The 16,929-nt window shown below is 37.5% G+C and overlaps 3 protein-coding genes and 1 non-coding gene across 4 annotated transcripts; 2 read left to right on the top strand and 2 right to left on the bottom strand.

Moving 5' to 3' along the window:
* Nucleotides 1–728: 728 nt before the first annotated feature.
* On the top strand, nucleotides 729–16,426 carry LOC146134622 (beta,beta-carotene 15,15'-dioxygenase-like). Its single transcript, XM_083397457.1, has 10 exons — nucleotides 729–825; nucleotides 2,158–2,269; nucleotides 3,138–3,281; nucleotides 3,747–3,888; nucleotides 4,708–4,858; nucleotides 5,501–5,718; nucleotides 6,271–6,540; nucleotides 6,826–7,020; nucleotides 7,626–7,740; nucleotides 16,281–16,426. Exons 1-10 carry the CDS (start codon nucleotides 729–731, stop codon nucleotides 16,424–16,426), a joined length of 1,590 nt encoding a protein of 529 aa, XP_083253583.1.
* LOC146134625 (costars family protein ABRACL-like) lies at nucleotides 7,991–11,136 on the bottom strand. Its single transcript, XM_083397223.1, has 2 exons — nucleotides 11,035–11,136; nucleotides 7,991–9,078 (listed from the first exon to the last, which is right to left on the bottom strand). The coding sequence occupies exons 1-2, from the start codon at nucleotides 11,093–11,095 to the stop codon at nucleotides 8,885–8,887; spliced, it is 255 nt and encodes an 84-aa protein (XP_083253349.1). The 5' UTR covers nucleotides 11,096–11,136; the 3' UTR covers nucleotides 7,991–8,884.
* Nucleotides 13,540–15,510, bottom strand: LOC146134623 (uncharacterized). Its single transcript, XM_083397025.1, has 4 exons — nucleotides 15,180–15,510; nucleotides 14,649–14,724; nucleotides 14,113–14,302; nucleotides 13,540–13,770 (listed from the first exon to the last, which is right to left on the bottom strand). Exons 1-4 carry the CDS (start codon nucleotides 15,508–15,510, stop codon nucleotides 13,540–13,542), a joined length of 828 nt encoding a protein of 275 aa, XP_083253151.1.
* On the top strand, nucleotides 14,837–14,910 carry Trnat-ggu (transfer RNA threonine (anticodon GGU)). Its single transcript has one exon. It is a non-coding gene; the product is annotated as a tRNA-Thr (tRNA).
* Nucleotides 16,427–16,929: the final 503 nt, after the last annotated feature.

Genomic DNA, 16,929 nt, shown 5'->3' with positions numbered 1-16,929 from the left:
TCAGATAAATTATTCATTAGTTCTAATCCGGTAGTGACCTTGAAAACATCATTACTCGTTCTTGCAAGGCGCTTTATTTAGAGTGGGTCGAATCTAGCAAAGCAGGATTACTTGCGAATCACTGCTTCCAATCTAAAACTGGATTATTGATTTTAATCGTTAGCCTTCTTTCTTTTTGTTTTGCATGCCTTGGTTTGGTTTGCAATTGGAAGCAGTGTGTATAAGATAAAATCTGAGAGCTGTTACCGAGATACAGCGCAGAATATTTGTTTTACATAAAGGACATCTCGTCTCTAAGGAGCATAATGGTTGGAGGTAGTGGTTTGACGTTGTAGGAATATTAAAGCCCATACAGAAGTAGGTATACCTTTTTGAACGTTTCGAATAAGCTGTCTTCTTATTTGAAAATGAATAAAGAGATATTTAAAAGCGTTTAAAATGATACGTACTTCTGTATGGGCTTTGATATTTTCACTAAGGTCTCTTAGTTTGGTTATTTTATCTTTGTGTCACATTACGATTAAAATCATTCATAACTGTAGCCAGAAGCTGTTTTGATTTACATTATGCCTGTCAGCAAGAGTTTATATGCCGCTATTATATTTGCGAATTTTTTATGCTATATATTTTGCGAATTTTTTATTATATTTGCGATTTTTTTATAACATTTTGCATGTAGGTGGTAGTTTGCGTCGATTGTAAGACTAACAGCCGACTAACATTTTGTGATGGATTGTCCGGTAACAACATTCCCACACGTCACCACTTTAGAAGCAACGAAACAAGTCGAATATGAAAGCCCAGTTCTCGGGAATGTAATCTCGGGTAAGTTTGAATGCCTTTACATCAGTAAGCTTATCATTGGAACTCGGTATGTCCCATACTAACATGGGCGCCCCACGGGGAGGGGGGTACTTGCCACCCTTTAGAATTTCAAAATGCGAATATTTTATTGTTTATAAGTTTAATATGTATTACTTATAAAGGTTATGGAAAATTATTGATTTCTATATAAATTTCTACTGATATAAAATCGTATGTAGGCCTTGCCTACTGAAGTTAAATTTAGTAAATATATTAATATTGGCCCCCCTGGAAAATTTTCTGCGGGCGCCTCTGGATACTAGGAATTTTATCCCGATACTGATACTCGATATTTTGTGCAAAATATATGACGGCCGATACCAAATGACGTCAAAAATATTGTCAAATTGATAAAGTTGAACGATAAGTATTTCCATGCTATATAAAAGCCAAATTTCCTCTGGCGTTGAGAAGTTTGATTATCTTCGATTTAGTTGTGTAGAGAGCGAGAATCTGTATTTGTTATTTAACGTGTTCGTTTTGAATGCGCATTTAAAAAGTCGCTTCAATAACGTTCTGGCAATTTCCTTTTCCCGTTAGCATCTTGTCTATACCGAGGTCATTAACTGACCAGTTAATGCCTAACGCATTCGATTTTCCTGCAACATTATTCAGTTTGTAGATTACTTAAAGATAATTAAATGACTTGTTAACAATAGTTTTATTAAAGTAATACAGTATAAAATAATTTTTCTTTGGGAAAATAAATTTACGTGAAACTGTATTTTTGCAACTCGAACGTGTTAGAACTTATATTTTGTGAGTTCAACGTGTTCACGAAATATAAGTTTTATCCATTATGGCGGTTGTTTATGGCAAACTGTTCATCTTGATAAAAAAAGCAAAAAAAAACAGTATAGTCATATCTTTATTCGACAAAGTTTTTTGGTCTAAATGACCTAAATTTAAGTCAATGGTTTTGACCGCTAGACATAAGTCAGGTCTAATTATTGTCCAAAAAACTTAAGTCAGGTCTAATTATTGGCCGAAGACTTAAGTCAGTTCAAAAAAGTGTTTAAAAAACTTAAGTCAGGTCAAAGTATTTTTCCCTATAGGCTTCAATCAGGCCAGGCTAAGTTAAAGCAGTAAACACCAATTCTTTACAATACAACACCGATTACTTTGCACAATAATAAGCTTAGCACCTTCAAAACAAACCGCCCAAGATCGACATTTGCCTGTTATGATTAACAGCAGCGGCGGAATACTTGACAAGGTCGCACCAGTCCATACGTCCGTTGATTCTATCCGGCCTGAGAGGTACCGAGCTTGTAATTGTATTTTTCTCCATAGGGAATGTTCCGAACTGGTTGAATGGAACCTGGTACAGGAATGGACCCGGAGTCGTGCATTTTCGCGAGGAAAGCGTTAAGCACTGGTTCGATGGAATGGCTCTGGCTAGAAAGTAAGGGAATTGAAGATAACTTGTTTTTCACATATTTTGAAAGTGTCTTTTTTATTCTTGCCTTGATGGGATTCTTTTTTTCATTATAATCCGAAACAATGTTTAGAGATGACGTCATCAATTTATGTCACATTACAAATAGACTTGAAAATCTGCTATTTTCGGCCGAAAAATTTGAAAGCGCAATGAAGCCTAATTACAATCGGTGCGAAACCTTTGTATTTTTAATTCAACCCTTTTCCTTGAAAAAAATATTACTTTTTAAATATAACTAATATTTCAATTAGGGCTTTATGGACTCCCTAAAACTAGTCCATGTAACCTCAAGGGGTTCAAGTGTTGCGCCGTATCTTATTCATTGCTTGACGGCCTGTCGCTGACCGGATGCCGCACTCAAATTGAACATTAGTATTTAATATCAGAATGGACGTGTGGCGCAAACGCCAACAGTAAGCTCAATCTGTAGCACAGCGCCTAGCTCGTTTGCTCATAAAATCAACTGTATGTACCACACACTCTCTAAACCAGACTGCCTGGGTTCTTTAGTTTCAGCAACTGCTGAAACCAAGAAATTGCCCTTCAGCATTAAAACAAAGGCGGAAAGCAATTAGTGGTAATAAGTGGAAAACGCAAAAGTAGAAAGGCAACAGAACAAACTAGGTGAGGTGAAGTGAATTAAACAAAAAAAAATTAAAATTAAACTAAACAAGACAAAGTTAAATGAAGCAATTGAAAATATAATTTTGTATTGCACATGGACCCAAGTTTTAGAACTCCTGTTCTCACCACTTCACCTGTTCTTTTTAAAGAAGTCACGAAATATATGTAATTTCCTCATTCTAACCACTTAATATTCACTTCACTTCAGGTTCTCGATCCAGGACGGCGAAGTGACGTATGTCAGTCGCTTGGTGGCAGGAGATAGCTTGAAGAAGAACACTGAGGCGGGGAGAGTTGTGGTCGCTGAGTTCGGGACTACTACGCAATCTGGAAGCTACGGGTTCCTTGGGAGGTGAGTTTATTACGTGGAGTTGCTGGCAGAACAGCATTTTCTTGAAAAGTTGTAGTATTAGGAAACGGTTTTGTGAAGCGTTTTTGCAGTTAAAGGACGGCTTAACCACAGAAATAATATTTGGTAAACAGGTTTATTAACGATCATAAACCCATTAGAACTTTAGACGAAATTATTGGAGATATAGCTAAACTTATTTTTATCCACCACACAAAACAAGTACTCAAAAAAAGCTTAAATCTTAATAACTAAATGTTCAAAAATCTCAGGCGCTGCTTACCTTTTAAGCTCTACAACTTTTAATGTATTCAGAGTGAAGTCGATGCTATCACTACCTGAGTACTTTCGGAGTACTCCTTTATTCTCAGAAATTCGATATAAATAAAACAAAAGCATTAATAAATAGGTTACAACTAAATCAAGGCCAAAACCGCAACAAAACTAACATGATTTTAACGAATTCAGAGTGAAGTCGATGCTATCATTACCTGAGTTGACCGACAACTGTCTCATCAACTTTCTTAACTTGGGCGGAAACATCTTCGCAATAACAGAGAGCAACTTTATCAGGAGAATGCATCCAGAGACGCTTGAAACTTTAGAAAAGGTAGTTTTAAAGTTGTAAAATCAGCATTTTTTTTCTTTTAAAATCCGTTATTTTGCAGCGTGAAAACCAATTAGCCTCCTTTCACAAAGAGTATACGTGCTATAATTATTCAGGTACCTTCAGTTGGCCAAAACGTATTTTTATAGCCATATTTTAACATAGTTATAAAGTTCTACGTTCAGCGTATCTTGCTTTAAAACCTATTTTTAGCCCAAAGCTTGATGAGCAATCTGATTCATTTCACAAAGTGTAATACATTGCCTTAAAGTTCTAAAATGTTGACTTGTCCAATGTCCATGTCCTTTTGGCTGTAATTCGTGGCCGGTGGTGTTATATAATAGGCTCTAAAAACGCAATAATCTTTATTTATGTACGTCCTAAGTAAAAATGCCCGATGTTATCGGATAGCAGCCGATTATCGATGCCAAGTGGTGGTATCGGTGCTTGTCCGATACTAGGGTGGTATCGGTACATATCCGGTGCCAACTTAACCTTGGAATTCAACCATGATTTACCATCAAGCATTGCTATTCTGCTTTAAAAGATAAATTTATCTAAAAATGGTAGTTTTTTATCTGGATATAACTAACTTCTTCACGCTTAAGAAAACGTGGGCTTAATAATGGAAAAAAAACCTTTAAACATTTCACAATTATCTATTATGCTAGGTTTACCTTAGTAATGACGTCATTGGTATTGGATCGAATCGCGATACATTTTGTCCGAAATATCGAGTATCGTTATCGGAATAAAATGTAAAGTATCGGACACGCTGAGTCCTGACTTGTTTAAGAACTCATCTTACTTATCTTCCCTTAGGTTGATTTGTCCAAGAACCTGCCAATCAACATCATGTCTTCCCACCCTCTTGTTGATCCTGACGACGGTTGTACTTACACCTTCAGCAGCTCTATATTCAACATGGGAAGAACAAAGTACAACCTGCTCAAGTTTCCAGCAGCTAAAGCAGGTAAATGACTAAATTGTGTGGGATTATTTGAATTTATTTGAAAGGCGTGCTTTAACACGTTTAATAAAAAAGAAAAAAAAAGATTTCTAAGATGCCCAAAGTGCATACTTTCGCATAAAAAACAAAAATAAACAATACAAAGTGATTTTTCTGTTAAATTAGACCAGTGCTTTTCAACCTTTTTGCTGGAGTGGAACCCTATAGAAACATTCCACTGGCTCGAGGAACCCCAGTGTAATAAACACACCTCAATTAGCTAAAGAATTTAGAAATTGCGGAACCCCTGGCCTGTACTAGGGAACCCTAAGGTTCCGCGGAACCCTGGTTGAAAACCACAGAATTAGATTATAATTCCATCATATGGATTGATATTCGAACCTCTCTTAATTTCCCAAAGCATCACGTATCCTTTCAAAAAAAGACAAAAATGTGCCAAATTTATCTAAATAGCGCAATGGTTTTCACTCTTCGCACGATTAGAGCTTTCAGCTTTATATTGGAGAACAGGTGTTTTTAGGAATAATTGTCTTATGGCGTAGCTTTGTGACGTGTAAATTGGCACGAAACGTCAAAAAAAAATCCGGGATCCGCGAGCTTTTCCATCCACTGTACTTCTAACCATGTTATATCGTTTTAACACAGGGACACCTCTTGACTCGATAATGTCCGAAGCCCAGGCGATCTGTAGTGTAGATTCAAGCTGGAGAGTAAGTCCCTCTTACCACCACAGCTTCGCAATGACGACAAACTACGCGGTGTTCGTTGAAATGCCGCTCAAGATTGACATTCCCAAGATGGCAGTGGCTCACCTGAGACACATGTGCTATAGCGACTGTATTGAACCATTGCCAGACACTAAGGTATGTACTGATTGGTTGCTTTGTGTTAATTGGTTGTGAATTTGTTGTGACGTGTTTCGGCACAGTTTAAAAAGACTGCAATCTGAGCCCTTAGCACCAATCTGTGCTAACAAGTTTTTCTCGTGATGTCATATGTTATTGTCAACCAAAACGGCGACTTAGAAACCTTGTCTTAAAAGAATATTAAAAAACCTGCCGGTAGTACAGTTCCAGTCCTTACAACTTATACATTGATCATAACCCCGCTCATTTGCAGACAAACGACTAAGTCAATTTCAGGATATAGGCCTATCACGAATACGAAATTAAAGGACTGTGAACAAGTGTTAAAATACGACGAATTACAACTATTTTGGGATATTACAGCAATTATAACAACTCGAACCCTTTTCATTAAACGCATAAATACGGCTGGCAAAAACTAAAGCAATCTTAACCACGCTCTATTGCAAACCAAGATCCCTAGTGTTTCGAACGCCTAGTGACAAACCCAACAGGCTCTAAAATTTGACAACAGTATTAATTTTATATTAAAACCTTGTTCATCTACAGACCAACATTTACCTGATCAACAAAAAGACAGGCAAACAGCATCCAATAACCTTCAGCACTGACCCTTTGGTCGTCTACCATCACATCAATGCTTACGAGGAGGATGACCACGTTGTACTTGACTTGTGCTGCTACACTAAGAACGGATTCTACGATAAGTTCGTAATGTCTAACTTGGAGAAGTCGCCGGCCGAGTTTGCACAGATGTTTAGTGATGAAGCGGCGTCGGTTAGATCGATCCGTATCGTCATGCCGCTCACAGAAAAACCGGTAAGAAGAGTGAAAAACGCGCAAATTTGCGTTTTTATAGGATCTTTTAACCCATTTTGATAAAATTATGTTGGCTCTGGGGCAGGGGTTGTCAGATTTTAGTCGCGGGCTATAACAAGCCAAAAAGGCCCCCCCCCTTTGCTTTTGTATTAAAAGTAACACCTCTAGAGCCTAAAACTTAGACAAAATAAAGTTCAAACCTTTAAAGAAGGAAGAATCTTGTGCTATTTCACCAACTGGTTTCAACTAGAAAGTTTTGATAAGTTTAACGTTTTATTTTAACAGGAGGCGGGCCGTAACCTTGTGACTCTTCCTGGCACAAGTTGCACAGCAGAGGTAGAGAAGAGTGGGCTGGTTAATTGCACGACAGAGCTAATCATCCAAGGAATGGAGTCTCCAAGCATAAACGACAAGCTCGTCGGCAAAAAGTACAAGTACTTCTACTCGAATGGAGGTCACCGTTTGCCGCCTGGAGAATTCGTAAGTGATTTTGAACAGTCTAAATCTAAGCGACTATTTTCAGTCTACGCGGAATTTGTGTGTGAAGTTTTTGAAACATTTGTATGCTGGTATTTTTAGCGTGTCTATGTGAACAAATTCCACACAACATTATTTATTATGTCTAAAATGAATGTTTTGTTCCCTGGGGGGGTTATTTGCCTGGTGAACTCGTAAGTTTGAAGTTTTTTGAACAGTTGTGTGCTGATATATTAGGTATGTGGTTAAAATTCAAGCCCAGTTTTTTTAAATTAATTTTCGCCAGCTCCTTTGTAATACCAGTGTTTAAGGCTGTCCTTAATATGTTTAGTTTGGAAATACCTTGGCCCTTTACAGAACTTTTTACGAATACTTCACACTTCGGGGGCATTTTACGAAAATAAGAGTAAACATATGCTGCCATTTAACTAACTTCAGGTGTATTGATTTTACTTCGCAGGTATTTTCAGTGTCTTTTGTGTGGTGAAGTTTTACCAATATATATTTTTTAAACCGTTAACCCCGCATTGTGTGTAAATAATACATAGCATTGCGTGTAAATAATACATAGCATTGTGTGTAAATAATACATTTCATTAATTTCACAGTTGGCCAAGGTAGATGTTGAGATGAAAGAGAGAGTGCAGACGTGGCAGGAAAAAGGCTGCTGGGTCAATCAAGCAGTGTTTGTAAACCGCCCTGGTGCCACGGATGAAGAAGACGGTAAGACTACACCTAGTTTTAAAAAAGCTTTTAAGGCAAAATAACTTGGAAAATTCAGCAAATGATTGATTTAGTCGTTTAGCGATAGTCAATAATTAGTTTTAGGATGCGTCGACAGAATTCTGAATTCCCAATTTGGAATGAACTACAAACCATGCGGATTAGTAAAAAACTTGACAAATTACAAACATAAAGCATTTTGTTAACATCGCTTCTTGCTCAATCCTCCTAATTTTTTAAAGTTCGTGCTTCCTTCACCTGATTTATTCCAAATCTAGGAAAATGGTTAACTTGGAAAATGCGTAGAAATTATTTTTACCGAGGAGCTGATTTAAAAGTGCTGCGCATTTGCGTACCTTGTAGGTAACATTGGTCGTAATGGGTAATACCCCAGATTTAGGGAGTTGGCGATTAAAGGGGAAGGTTATTTTTTGAATAAAAATACGTCCCTATTGGTTATCAGCTGAACACAAAAACAACGGTATAAAAAACATTAAAAGTGCACTTTTGTACTTGAAAACAGCAGAAACAACGCCATCAATTTAGAAATGCGAAAAAAAACAGCAAAATTAAAATACTGCGGATGATTGCAAAACATTCTATCAACGTGGAAAACTCTAGAAATCGCATTTTACACAAAATTTAATTTTAAACAAACATTTTGGTCGCGAAATGAAAAAAACAGTACTTATTGAGAGCAAATTGGTTGGAGGTTGTAGTTTTTTGTTATATGTAGTAAAACTATCAAAGACCTTATAGAAGTAGGTAACATTTTGAACATTCCGAATATCTCTTTATACATTTTTAACAATATTGAACAGTGACAATCGTTCTTAAGTAGTCAGCAAATAACAAACTCACATAACTAGAAATCTTTTGTAGATTCCGTAAATTACAGGCGATTAAAGGCAGCCTATACAAGTTTTCAGATTATCGAAAAGGCAGAAACTTAGTCCATAATTGCGCTTTTACAAAAGCCCACTTACAAATCAAGACTTTTTCCCAAAATTCCGAGTCAATTTCGAACTCTTGGAATGGAAAAAGTCGGTTAAATTCGTCAAAAAATCACCATGGGTGGAAAAAAGGCACAAAGGGGTTTTAAAAGGGATGTTTCGAAGTGCAATGAGAATTGGTCGAACACAGTCTAATCATCGCCTTCGACTAACAACTTGACGTCAACATTATCGTGAACACCTTGCAGCAAAAGTTCGCCTTCAAATGCCACGATTTTCTTTCGTTTTGCCGCCCTTAGAGTTCCGACCAGTGCTTCGAAGATATTGGCGCACCGAGTATCGTTGAAAAGTACGCCGAACTTGACCACGTACAGCCCGTCGCTGTCTGAAAAACACAGCAAAAAGGCGTTTTGAAAACAGCGTTTCGAAATAGAATTTCGATTAGCATAGTTGTGCGAAAGCTTGTCAGCATTACAGTAATTCAGTGGTTCCCAACCGGGGTGCCGCGGCACCCTTGGGTGCCATTTCTGGTGCTCAAGGGTGCCAAGAGATATTTGAGAATCTTTAAGAATCTGATTTTTGCTCAACTTTTACAACTTTTTGTGTAAGATTAGAGTGGGAAAATCCAATCAAAACTTCGTACGTTGTGTAGAGTTGATGTGTGTTGTTCCAGTTCCGATATTGTGACATTCCAGTGAATTACCTACAGCAAACCTTGTAGGGGTGCCGCAATACATTTGTTATTTTTGATGGGTGCCGTAAGCAATGAAAGGCTGAGAAACACTTAAGTAATTGGTTGTCAAACAGTGCTACCTTTTTCTAGATTAAGATTAAGACCAATACTAGCAACAAAGATTGATATAGGCCTAATGGCAGTTGTTACTCAAACATTGATTAATCGTGTCGATTTAAATTTTAAAGAGAGGGTTAAATCCAGTTGTCTTACGCCAGGGGTTCTTAAACTGGGGTCCATGGACCCCTTGGGGATCCGTGAACTAGTTTTAGGGGGTCCATGAAGGCCTAATTTAAATATAAGTGTATATTTAAGAAGTTATCATTTTTTCAAAGAAAATAGTTTATTAAAAATAAAACGGATTTGCACCGACTGTATTTATTTTAGACTCCATTTCACTTTCACATTTTTGGACCGAAATCAGCAGATTTATGAAGTTTATTTGTATTGTGACGTCAATGTATGACGTAATTTTTTAATTTGTTTCCCTACCGTGGTACACGCAAGGCCAAAAAACATTTTAGGGGTCCGCGGTAAAAAAAATTTAAGATTCCCTGCCTTACGCTTTAAAAAAATGTGTTCGATAAGTTTATTGTGTCTTTAGATTACAGCAGAGGAACTGGGGGCATAAATTTCCGATTTGCCCGATTTGCCGGGGTTATATATATTTTTGCAGGATATTTATGGTTTGCTACCGCTCGTTACAAAAAAACAGCATTACATATACGTATATACTTTATCCCTCGGCAACCTTTTTCGGCGGTTTTAGGGTTTATTCAGATAAAAGTCTTACTTTATGACGCACATGGTTTTAGTTACGACAAATCGTCCATCGCTGTCTGCAAAAAACATTAAAAATCCGTAGGATAGGGGGGTCAATCTTTTATTTACAACCGTTCTTTATAACCTGAAGCGTCGGTCATTTTTTTTTTTCGTAGGGACGCAATAATCTACAATATTCCTTTTCTTTGAACTAGTGCAGTGGCATATTTTAGCATATTTTGTATTTTTTAACTAATGGATTTTTAAATTATGTAAATTCATAACGTGCGAACAATTTGTGAGTAAACTACACAAAAAAATCGACATTCAAAAATATAACGTTACAAATTTACGTCATAACGTTACTATGTGTAAAATGTTTGACTGGATAACATTTTAACTTGACGGAGACTTTTTACTTAAAACTTGGGAGGCTGTTAACTTTTCTTTAGTCGATTTTCAAAAAGGACAATGTCGCCTACAGACAATACACATCGCCTGCTTAGCATTATGACACTCACAAAACTGCCCGGTACATTTTCGCAGTTGCAACACAGCCAGATATTTTATGACGACATGTGATTGATATACAGGAAATAGCAGACGAGTTAGCTAAGTTTAACATGCTTTATTGGACGCCGTTGGCAAGGTTTAATTCATAATCACGAACCGAAACCGTTACAACCTTTCTATATAACCGGAAAAGATAATTGTGCTATGTTGCTAAAATCCACTCCGTATGGTTTTAAAATCAAACTAGAAAGGAAAACCGAATACAAAATAAGATTGTGAGTAGGTAAAACCAAAACAGCACAAGAATAGAAGAAAACAACATGTACAACTTACTTTTCGTGCCCAAACGCTTCATTTCCTGTTGGAGTAATTTAACTTCATGTTCAACATTCATTTTGCTTTTGTTTTATATTTTAAACCAAAAACTTGAAATCTAACAACGAAAGTATTGGTTGTTATCAAAATAAGCTGACGAAATGATAAAAGCAAACACAGTTCCAGCAATTCAACTTTACTGTTGTGAAGTTAGACGTATATAATGATTATTATCAAAGACCATACAGAAGTAGGTAGCTTTTCTAAACATTTTAAAATTTTAAGATAATGACTGGGGGTTGTAGTTAGACGTATAATGAATATCAAAGTCTATAATATATTAGTTTGTTGCTCAATCTAACTACAACTTCCAGCCATTTTCTTGAGATTTATTATAAACGTTCACAAGTCGCTAACTAATCTCCGTATGGGTTTTAATATTCATTCTACCTCTAACTACAACCTCCAGCCACTGTGCTCCACTAACTGTGCGTTGTACATTCAGCAGCTGCTGTTAGCTTTCAGCGCTAAACTGCTGGCAACTCTTGATACCAGCGCCATAAAAACTGAAGCTTTCTACAGACTGGCTTTTGTTGACACGAGCCGGCACCGACTGTCACGTCATAATCGACACGCTCCGGTGCGCACGCGTTTCCGCTAAACGCATCGCTGGCCACGAGATGACCTTATAAGGAGAAATGACCCGCCGGGCGTTTTTAAGTGAATTAAAGCCAAAACGTTGTACTTTTGTCGAGTTTTATAGGTTTTAGCACATTTTAAGGATGTTTTTTTCTGGTTGCTTATGATATATTTGCACACAAGGCACGAATAAGTGTGCTCTACCAGTATGTCGCTTTTGGAGAAAGAGTGCCTACTACCGATATTGTTGGTTGGTGCTTAAACACTCTTTAACGAAGATTTTTTTAGTCAAATCAGATGAAGCAAAGTTGTGCGAAAGCTTGTCAAAATTGCAGCATTCTGTTGTTCAACAATGCCAATTTTTCCAGATTCAGATTAAGACAAAAACGGTTTAATTGTCAGTTAACAATAAGTGAACAAACGCAGTAGCAATTTACAGGCAAAGAAAACAAGGCTATATTTATATTTTTTTATATAAAGTGAAGTGCCACATAAATAGTGGCGAATACACCAAGTTAACGTTGGTTTGCAATCAATGAGATTAAAATGTTGAAATTAATACCAAAAAGCGCAGTATTGCTCGCAAGCCGGTAGAAGAAACAAAAGATTACAAAAAGGTACAAAAATGCAGGCATATTTGCAAATAACTACATTAGGTCTATATCTATACAAACAAAAACAATAGCGACACATGTGCAGAATACACGTGACCGCATAAATATGCATCCACAAAGTAAAAAAAAACAACTAAAACACCGACAGACGAAATAGGAGCTCCCGTTTGCATTGCATGTCGCTTACTTCTGTTTCCACTAAAGGACTTCAAACCAAAATGGTGAATCGAAGATTTTAAAAAGCTAGCTCGAATCTTTTCCGTCGCCGGCCGCTAGGGGCGTAGTTGGGAGCGAGGAGGGCGATTGTGATTCTGTGCTGCCCCCTGGTGGTGATGTGGACGATTGTTCAGCTTGTTCGAGGTTTAGGGGCGCGGACTTTCGGGAGCCCTCTGAACTGAAACAACGACACTTTAGCTGATCATTTAAAACACAAACAGGGAACTTATAGAGCAATATTGAGGTCTTCGTAATTTGTTGTCACTAATAAGCAATATAGGATGCTCACCATAAAGCTAGCTAAGCGAATTGCAATGTATTTGTTTTCTAAATTAGCTGCTAAGGCTGTTATAGATAGAGGCCCTGGAAAATACAATTATAAATATACATTCTAATGGCGCTTAAGCCGTTCACCATAGTAAACAACCTTAGGCCTACGATACTCGTTACCCGGCCCTGGATTGTCTTTAACGCGAATATGGGCTTTTAAATTGCACTTGAAGGTGTTATAGAGCAAACCTCACCCAGTCTCGCCTTTGCTTTGGAACGAGTCGGCTCCGGTCACTTCAGCTGTGCTCTCAAACTTACCCAGGTTATCAAGCCTGGTTCGACGCAATTCCTGAAAATCAAAATTTCCCTTTAAAAAAAAAAAGTAGGAAGTTAAAAAGTAGGAAGCGCAGATAAGGCTTGAATGCCATACAGATTAAAGAGAAATGATAAAAAAACATTTGACACGTGCGAACAACTAAGAACTTTTAATTAATTATCGCAGGCAAGTTTTGTGTCCGTGACTAAAAATCACATTAGCGGCGTAATCGTAGCGGATGGTATGGGATGGTATCGATACTACCAACCAATATCGTTCCCCGAAACGATACTATCGACCACACCTAGCACTCACTATCCTTAGCTATGAAATGCATGCTTTATTAAAACTGCACACATATTCTGCTTAGGGCTCACTGAAAAATATAAAAATTTTACCAGGTTAAGAAAACACGACGCTCTTTCGTGTTTATTAAAGGGAATTAGATTTACCAGCGATACCACCGACCTAGCACTCACTAACCAGCAGTTCTGAGATCCTTGCGTTCCTCAAGCGACATCGTTCGTTGCTCCTAGCGTAGAACTTCTCGCGCCGGTCAGCGGCCAAATCGATTTGTTTCACGATCCGCCTGATGCCGCTGTCGTGCCGCTCCTTGACGAGCCGTTCGATCTGCTGGATCCGCTGTCTGTTGCGACCAACCATCGCCTTGCACTGGGCAGAGCGGTCCACCATGCGACTCTAGGAGGGGATGCACCGGTTTTGGAAATATAACAACTTACGATTTACCTCACCGCAATCAAACAGTTATAGGCTACGTGGTAAAAACTATAAGACAACGGGCAAACTTCGTAACCCCTAGTCCAACAAAAATAGTTAAATCTAGTTTAAATTGCTTGTCTAAACAATTTAACTTTGTAGCTGGCGGAACCCTTAAAAAAATATACTAAAATTTGAGGCACATTTCCTAGAAACTACATCGATACACATCCAATACAATTATAATATTCATCCTAACTATTCGGCAACCAAATGAATTTCGCGGCACACTTAAGAATATTACAACAAACATATTATTTTTACCCTTCTTCTCAATTCTGCGTTTCTCAATTTGTTTTCAATTTGTTGAGCGCTTGCTTTACCAGTTGATGGTCGAGCGTAAGCTTGGATATCGTACTTAGCTAGGGGCGATGCTCGTTTTGGAAGTTCTTTATCAATAGCATCGTTTGACTCATCGGAGGCTACTTCGAATGACAGGCCGCATTTTGCCACTCTGAATAGTTAGAAAAGTTTTGCTTGAAACGCAATTTAAAACAATAAAATTCGTCTTTAATGGTGAAAAAACTATACCTACCCCCATTTCACATTTGTAAAACAGATACTACTGTGATAATGCCGAAATGTTTTTTTAAAAAAAAACTTTGTGTCACATCGAAGAAAGCGTACTTTTGGTTTTAAGATTTATTTAATTGTTTTCATAATACAATGGTAAGTGCTTTTTAAGTCGCATCCTAACTGTCAGTCAATCCCGCCAAAAATGCAGTTTTGATTTATTTTGTACATAATCAGTTACAGTTTTTTCCGTTTATTTCCATTTGCACAAACTGTGTTAAACCTACCGTAAATTAGCGACGTTGTCGAGACCTCCGAAATCATCAGCTTTTGGCTTCAACGCAACTCCGACCACCACTAAATCTGAACAGAAAGCAGTTTTAAAAAATTGGCTATTTTAATACTGAGCTTGTATGTACAAACGTATACAGTAGGGAGCGGTGCTATGGTTGTTTATTAATTTGTTGCCCTCTGGGCCTGTGTAGCTCAGTTGGTAGAGCGACGGTCCTGGTATGACCGAGGTCGTGAGTTCGAACCTCACCAAAGGCTAGTTTTACAAATCGGATGCAGCAGGCAACGGCGCTATGATGCCTGCTCGAATTGCATAACCTCTGAAACTGTGTAGTCCCGGTCGTGAGTTCGAATCTCAACCCGGGCTAGTTGTTTTTCTAGCCTGGCCTTGCTTGCTCTACAATCCTGATAGGCATGTGGTCCTGCCCTAGTGGTCAACAAATTCCCCAGTTAAAGAACAACTAATTTACAGGAATATATTCAGTTGTAAAAAGCTATGTATTTCGACAAGTCCCCCACAAACTTACGATCTCTATCCTGTCTGGTCAAGTGTATTTCCTCTGCGCTTTCGTCAATCGGGTCTTTCACAACGGCCGGCAAGTCTTGTACGTTGGTCCACTGGTAGGGGTCGCCGATATTTGAGATACACTGGAGCTGTTTTCTCTCGTTTTCACTCAGACTGTCGTCCAGTCCTGTTTTGCTGTACACGCACTGCGAGCATTTGGGCGACAGTTGATTTTGTTGGTTTTCTTGCTGGCCTGCTGTCACTTCATCACTGTTTTCGGCGCGCTGCCGTTTTGAAACGTCCAGCGGCGCCAGATATCTCGGCACTTTGACACGTTTGGCCTGATTTTCCATAATTTGCTTCGAAGAAATCGCACAATTCCACTTATATTTGTAACTTTGTTAAAAGAGTTTTCTTTTAGAAAACTTAAAAGTTTTAAAAGCAGTAGTAAACAAATCCTTTGTTGAGTCACAAAACCTTCCATTGTGACATAAAAATATATGAGTCTTTGAGAAACCTAGTAATTTGTTAATGAAATAATATTGTTGGGGCTGTTTTTGTTTTGTACGATTTTTTAATATTTTAATAAGCTAATATTGGAGTTATTTTGTTTTTTGTCAAGTCAGATATGCACATACTAAGCCTCTTTGGCTTAAATTTCTTTCTTTATAGCACAAAAGAAAATATTTGATAAATGTGCAATTTGCTATTTAGGTACATTAGACCTACTGAAATTAGTTGTTGAACATTAATTTTTAACAGATGTGGCTTTATCGTTGGTCAGGGAGGCCATAAGAGATAAACTACAGAAATTAACTTGGTATTTTATTGAAACCGACTTGCCTGGGCTTTTTAAGTCATTTTGATATGATTACTTGTTTACAACACTGTGAATTTGTTATTTTTTTGCATCACAAAAGAGATATGCTAAAAGCTCTTTAAGGACATACTGAAATTAGTTGTTTAACACGAATTGCCCTTATCGTTGGTCATTGCGACTATAAAAGAGAGGACAACGGAAATGGATGGTGCATAAACATTTTCTGGCGTAATATAAACGCGTTTAAGAATGTATCAGTCATTTTCCAGCTGCCACTAAAACACAACCCTATTTTTATTTAAGGTATCGTGATGTCTTCAGTTATTCGCGAAGGCGACAAACCATTTCTTCTTATACTGGATGGCAAGACGTTTAAGGAGGTTGCCAGAGTTCAGTTTGACGCCAACATTCCACCAGATATTCACGGAATCTTTGTACCAAGAAGCTAGACTGAAGGACTAAAACTCTTTCCAGACTTGAAAATAGGGCAACTGCTGTTACTGTCAAGTGTTTTGTTGTGGAATATTTATGTAATAAAATTTATTTGTGGTAATTGTGCTATATCTTTAAAAGTTTTTTTAGACAGTTTTTTGATACTTTCAATAGCCGTTGGATAAGGTTAGAACAAATGTAGCAGTTCACGCGATAAATTATTAAAGGTTAACCCTACAACAAAATTGACTTACCCTTGAAAGAATTAATTTTTTTTTTTTCTGTATTATTATTTGGTTAGTTAACGTTAACCTGTAAATTTAGTAAAAACTTGGTGGCCAAACATTTGCTGTAATCTTCGCTTGATATTTAGGCCGCCACAAAAATATTAAAAAGAGAAATAATCAGTACAATTTACTTTTTGAAACCGCGGCAATACAGTACGTTTACAGCGTGCCAGTAACAGAGTTGTAAACAATCATTTTAAAATGAATCAAGACCCAGTTCAAGTATTTAATTG

This window comes from Ascidiella aspersa, chromosome 9, assembly GCF_963924565.1.
Source record: "Ascidiella aspersa chromosome 9, kaAscAspe10.2, whole genome shotgun sequence".
In the NCBI taxonomy this organism is placed as follows: Eukaryota; Metazoa; Chordata; class Ascidiacea; order Phlebobranchia; family Ascidiidae; genus Ascidiella; species Ascidiella aspersa.
This window is presented reverse-complemented; position numbering and strand designations above follow the sequence as displayed.

Coding starts and splice junctions, on each gene's coding strand:
- LOC146134622 (XM_083397457.1), top strand. CDS start 729: ATGGATTGTCCGGTAACAACATTCCCACACGTCACCACTTTAGAAGCA. Junction 826..2,157: donor TCTCGGGAATGTAATCTCGG/GTAAGTTTGAAT, acceptor TTTTCTCCATAG/GGAATGTTCCGAACTGGTTG. Junction 5,719..6,270: donor AACCATTGCCAGACACTAAG/GTATGTACTGAT, acceptor GTTCATCTACAG/ACCAACATTTACCTGATCAA.
- LOC146134625 (XM_083397223.1), bottom strand. CDS start 11,095: ATGAATGTTGAACATGAAGTTAAATTACTCCAACAGGAAATGAAGCGT. Junction 9,079..11,034: donor GAAGCGTTTGGGCACGAAAA/GTAAGTTGTACA, acceptor TGTGTTTTTCAG/ACAGCGACGGGCTGTACGTG.
- LOC146134623 (XM_083397025.1), bottom strand. CDS start 15,510: ATGGAAAATCAGGCCAAACGTGTCAAAGTGCCGAGATATCTGGCGCCG. Junction 14,725..15,179: donor GACCAGACAGGATAGAGATC/GTAAGTTTGTGG, acceptor CTTTCTGTTCAG/ATTTAGTGGTGGTCGGAGTT. Junction 14,303..14,648: donor GACAACGTCGCTAATTTACG/GTAGGTTTAACA, acceptor CTAACTATTCAG/AGTGGCAAAATGCGGCCTGT.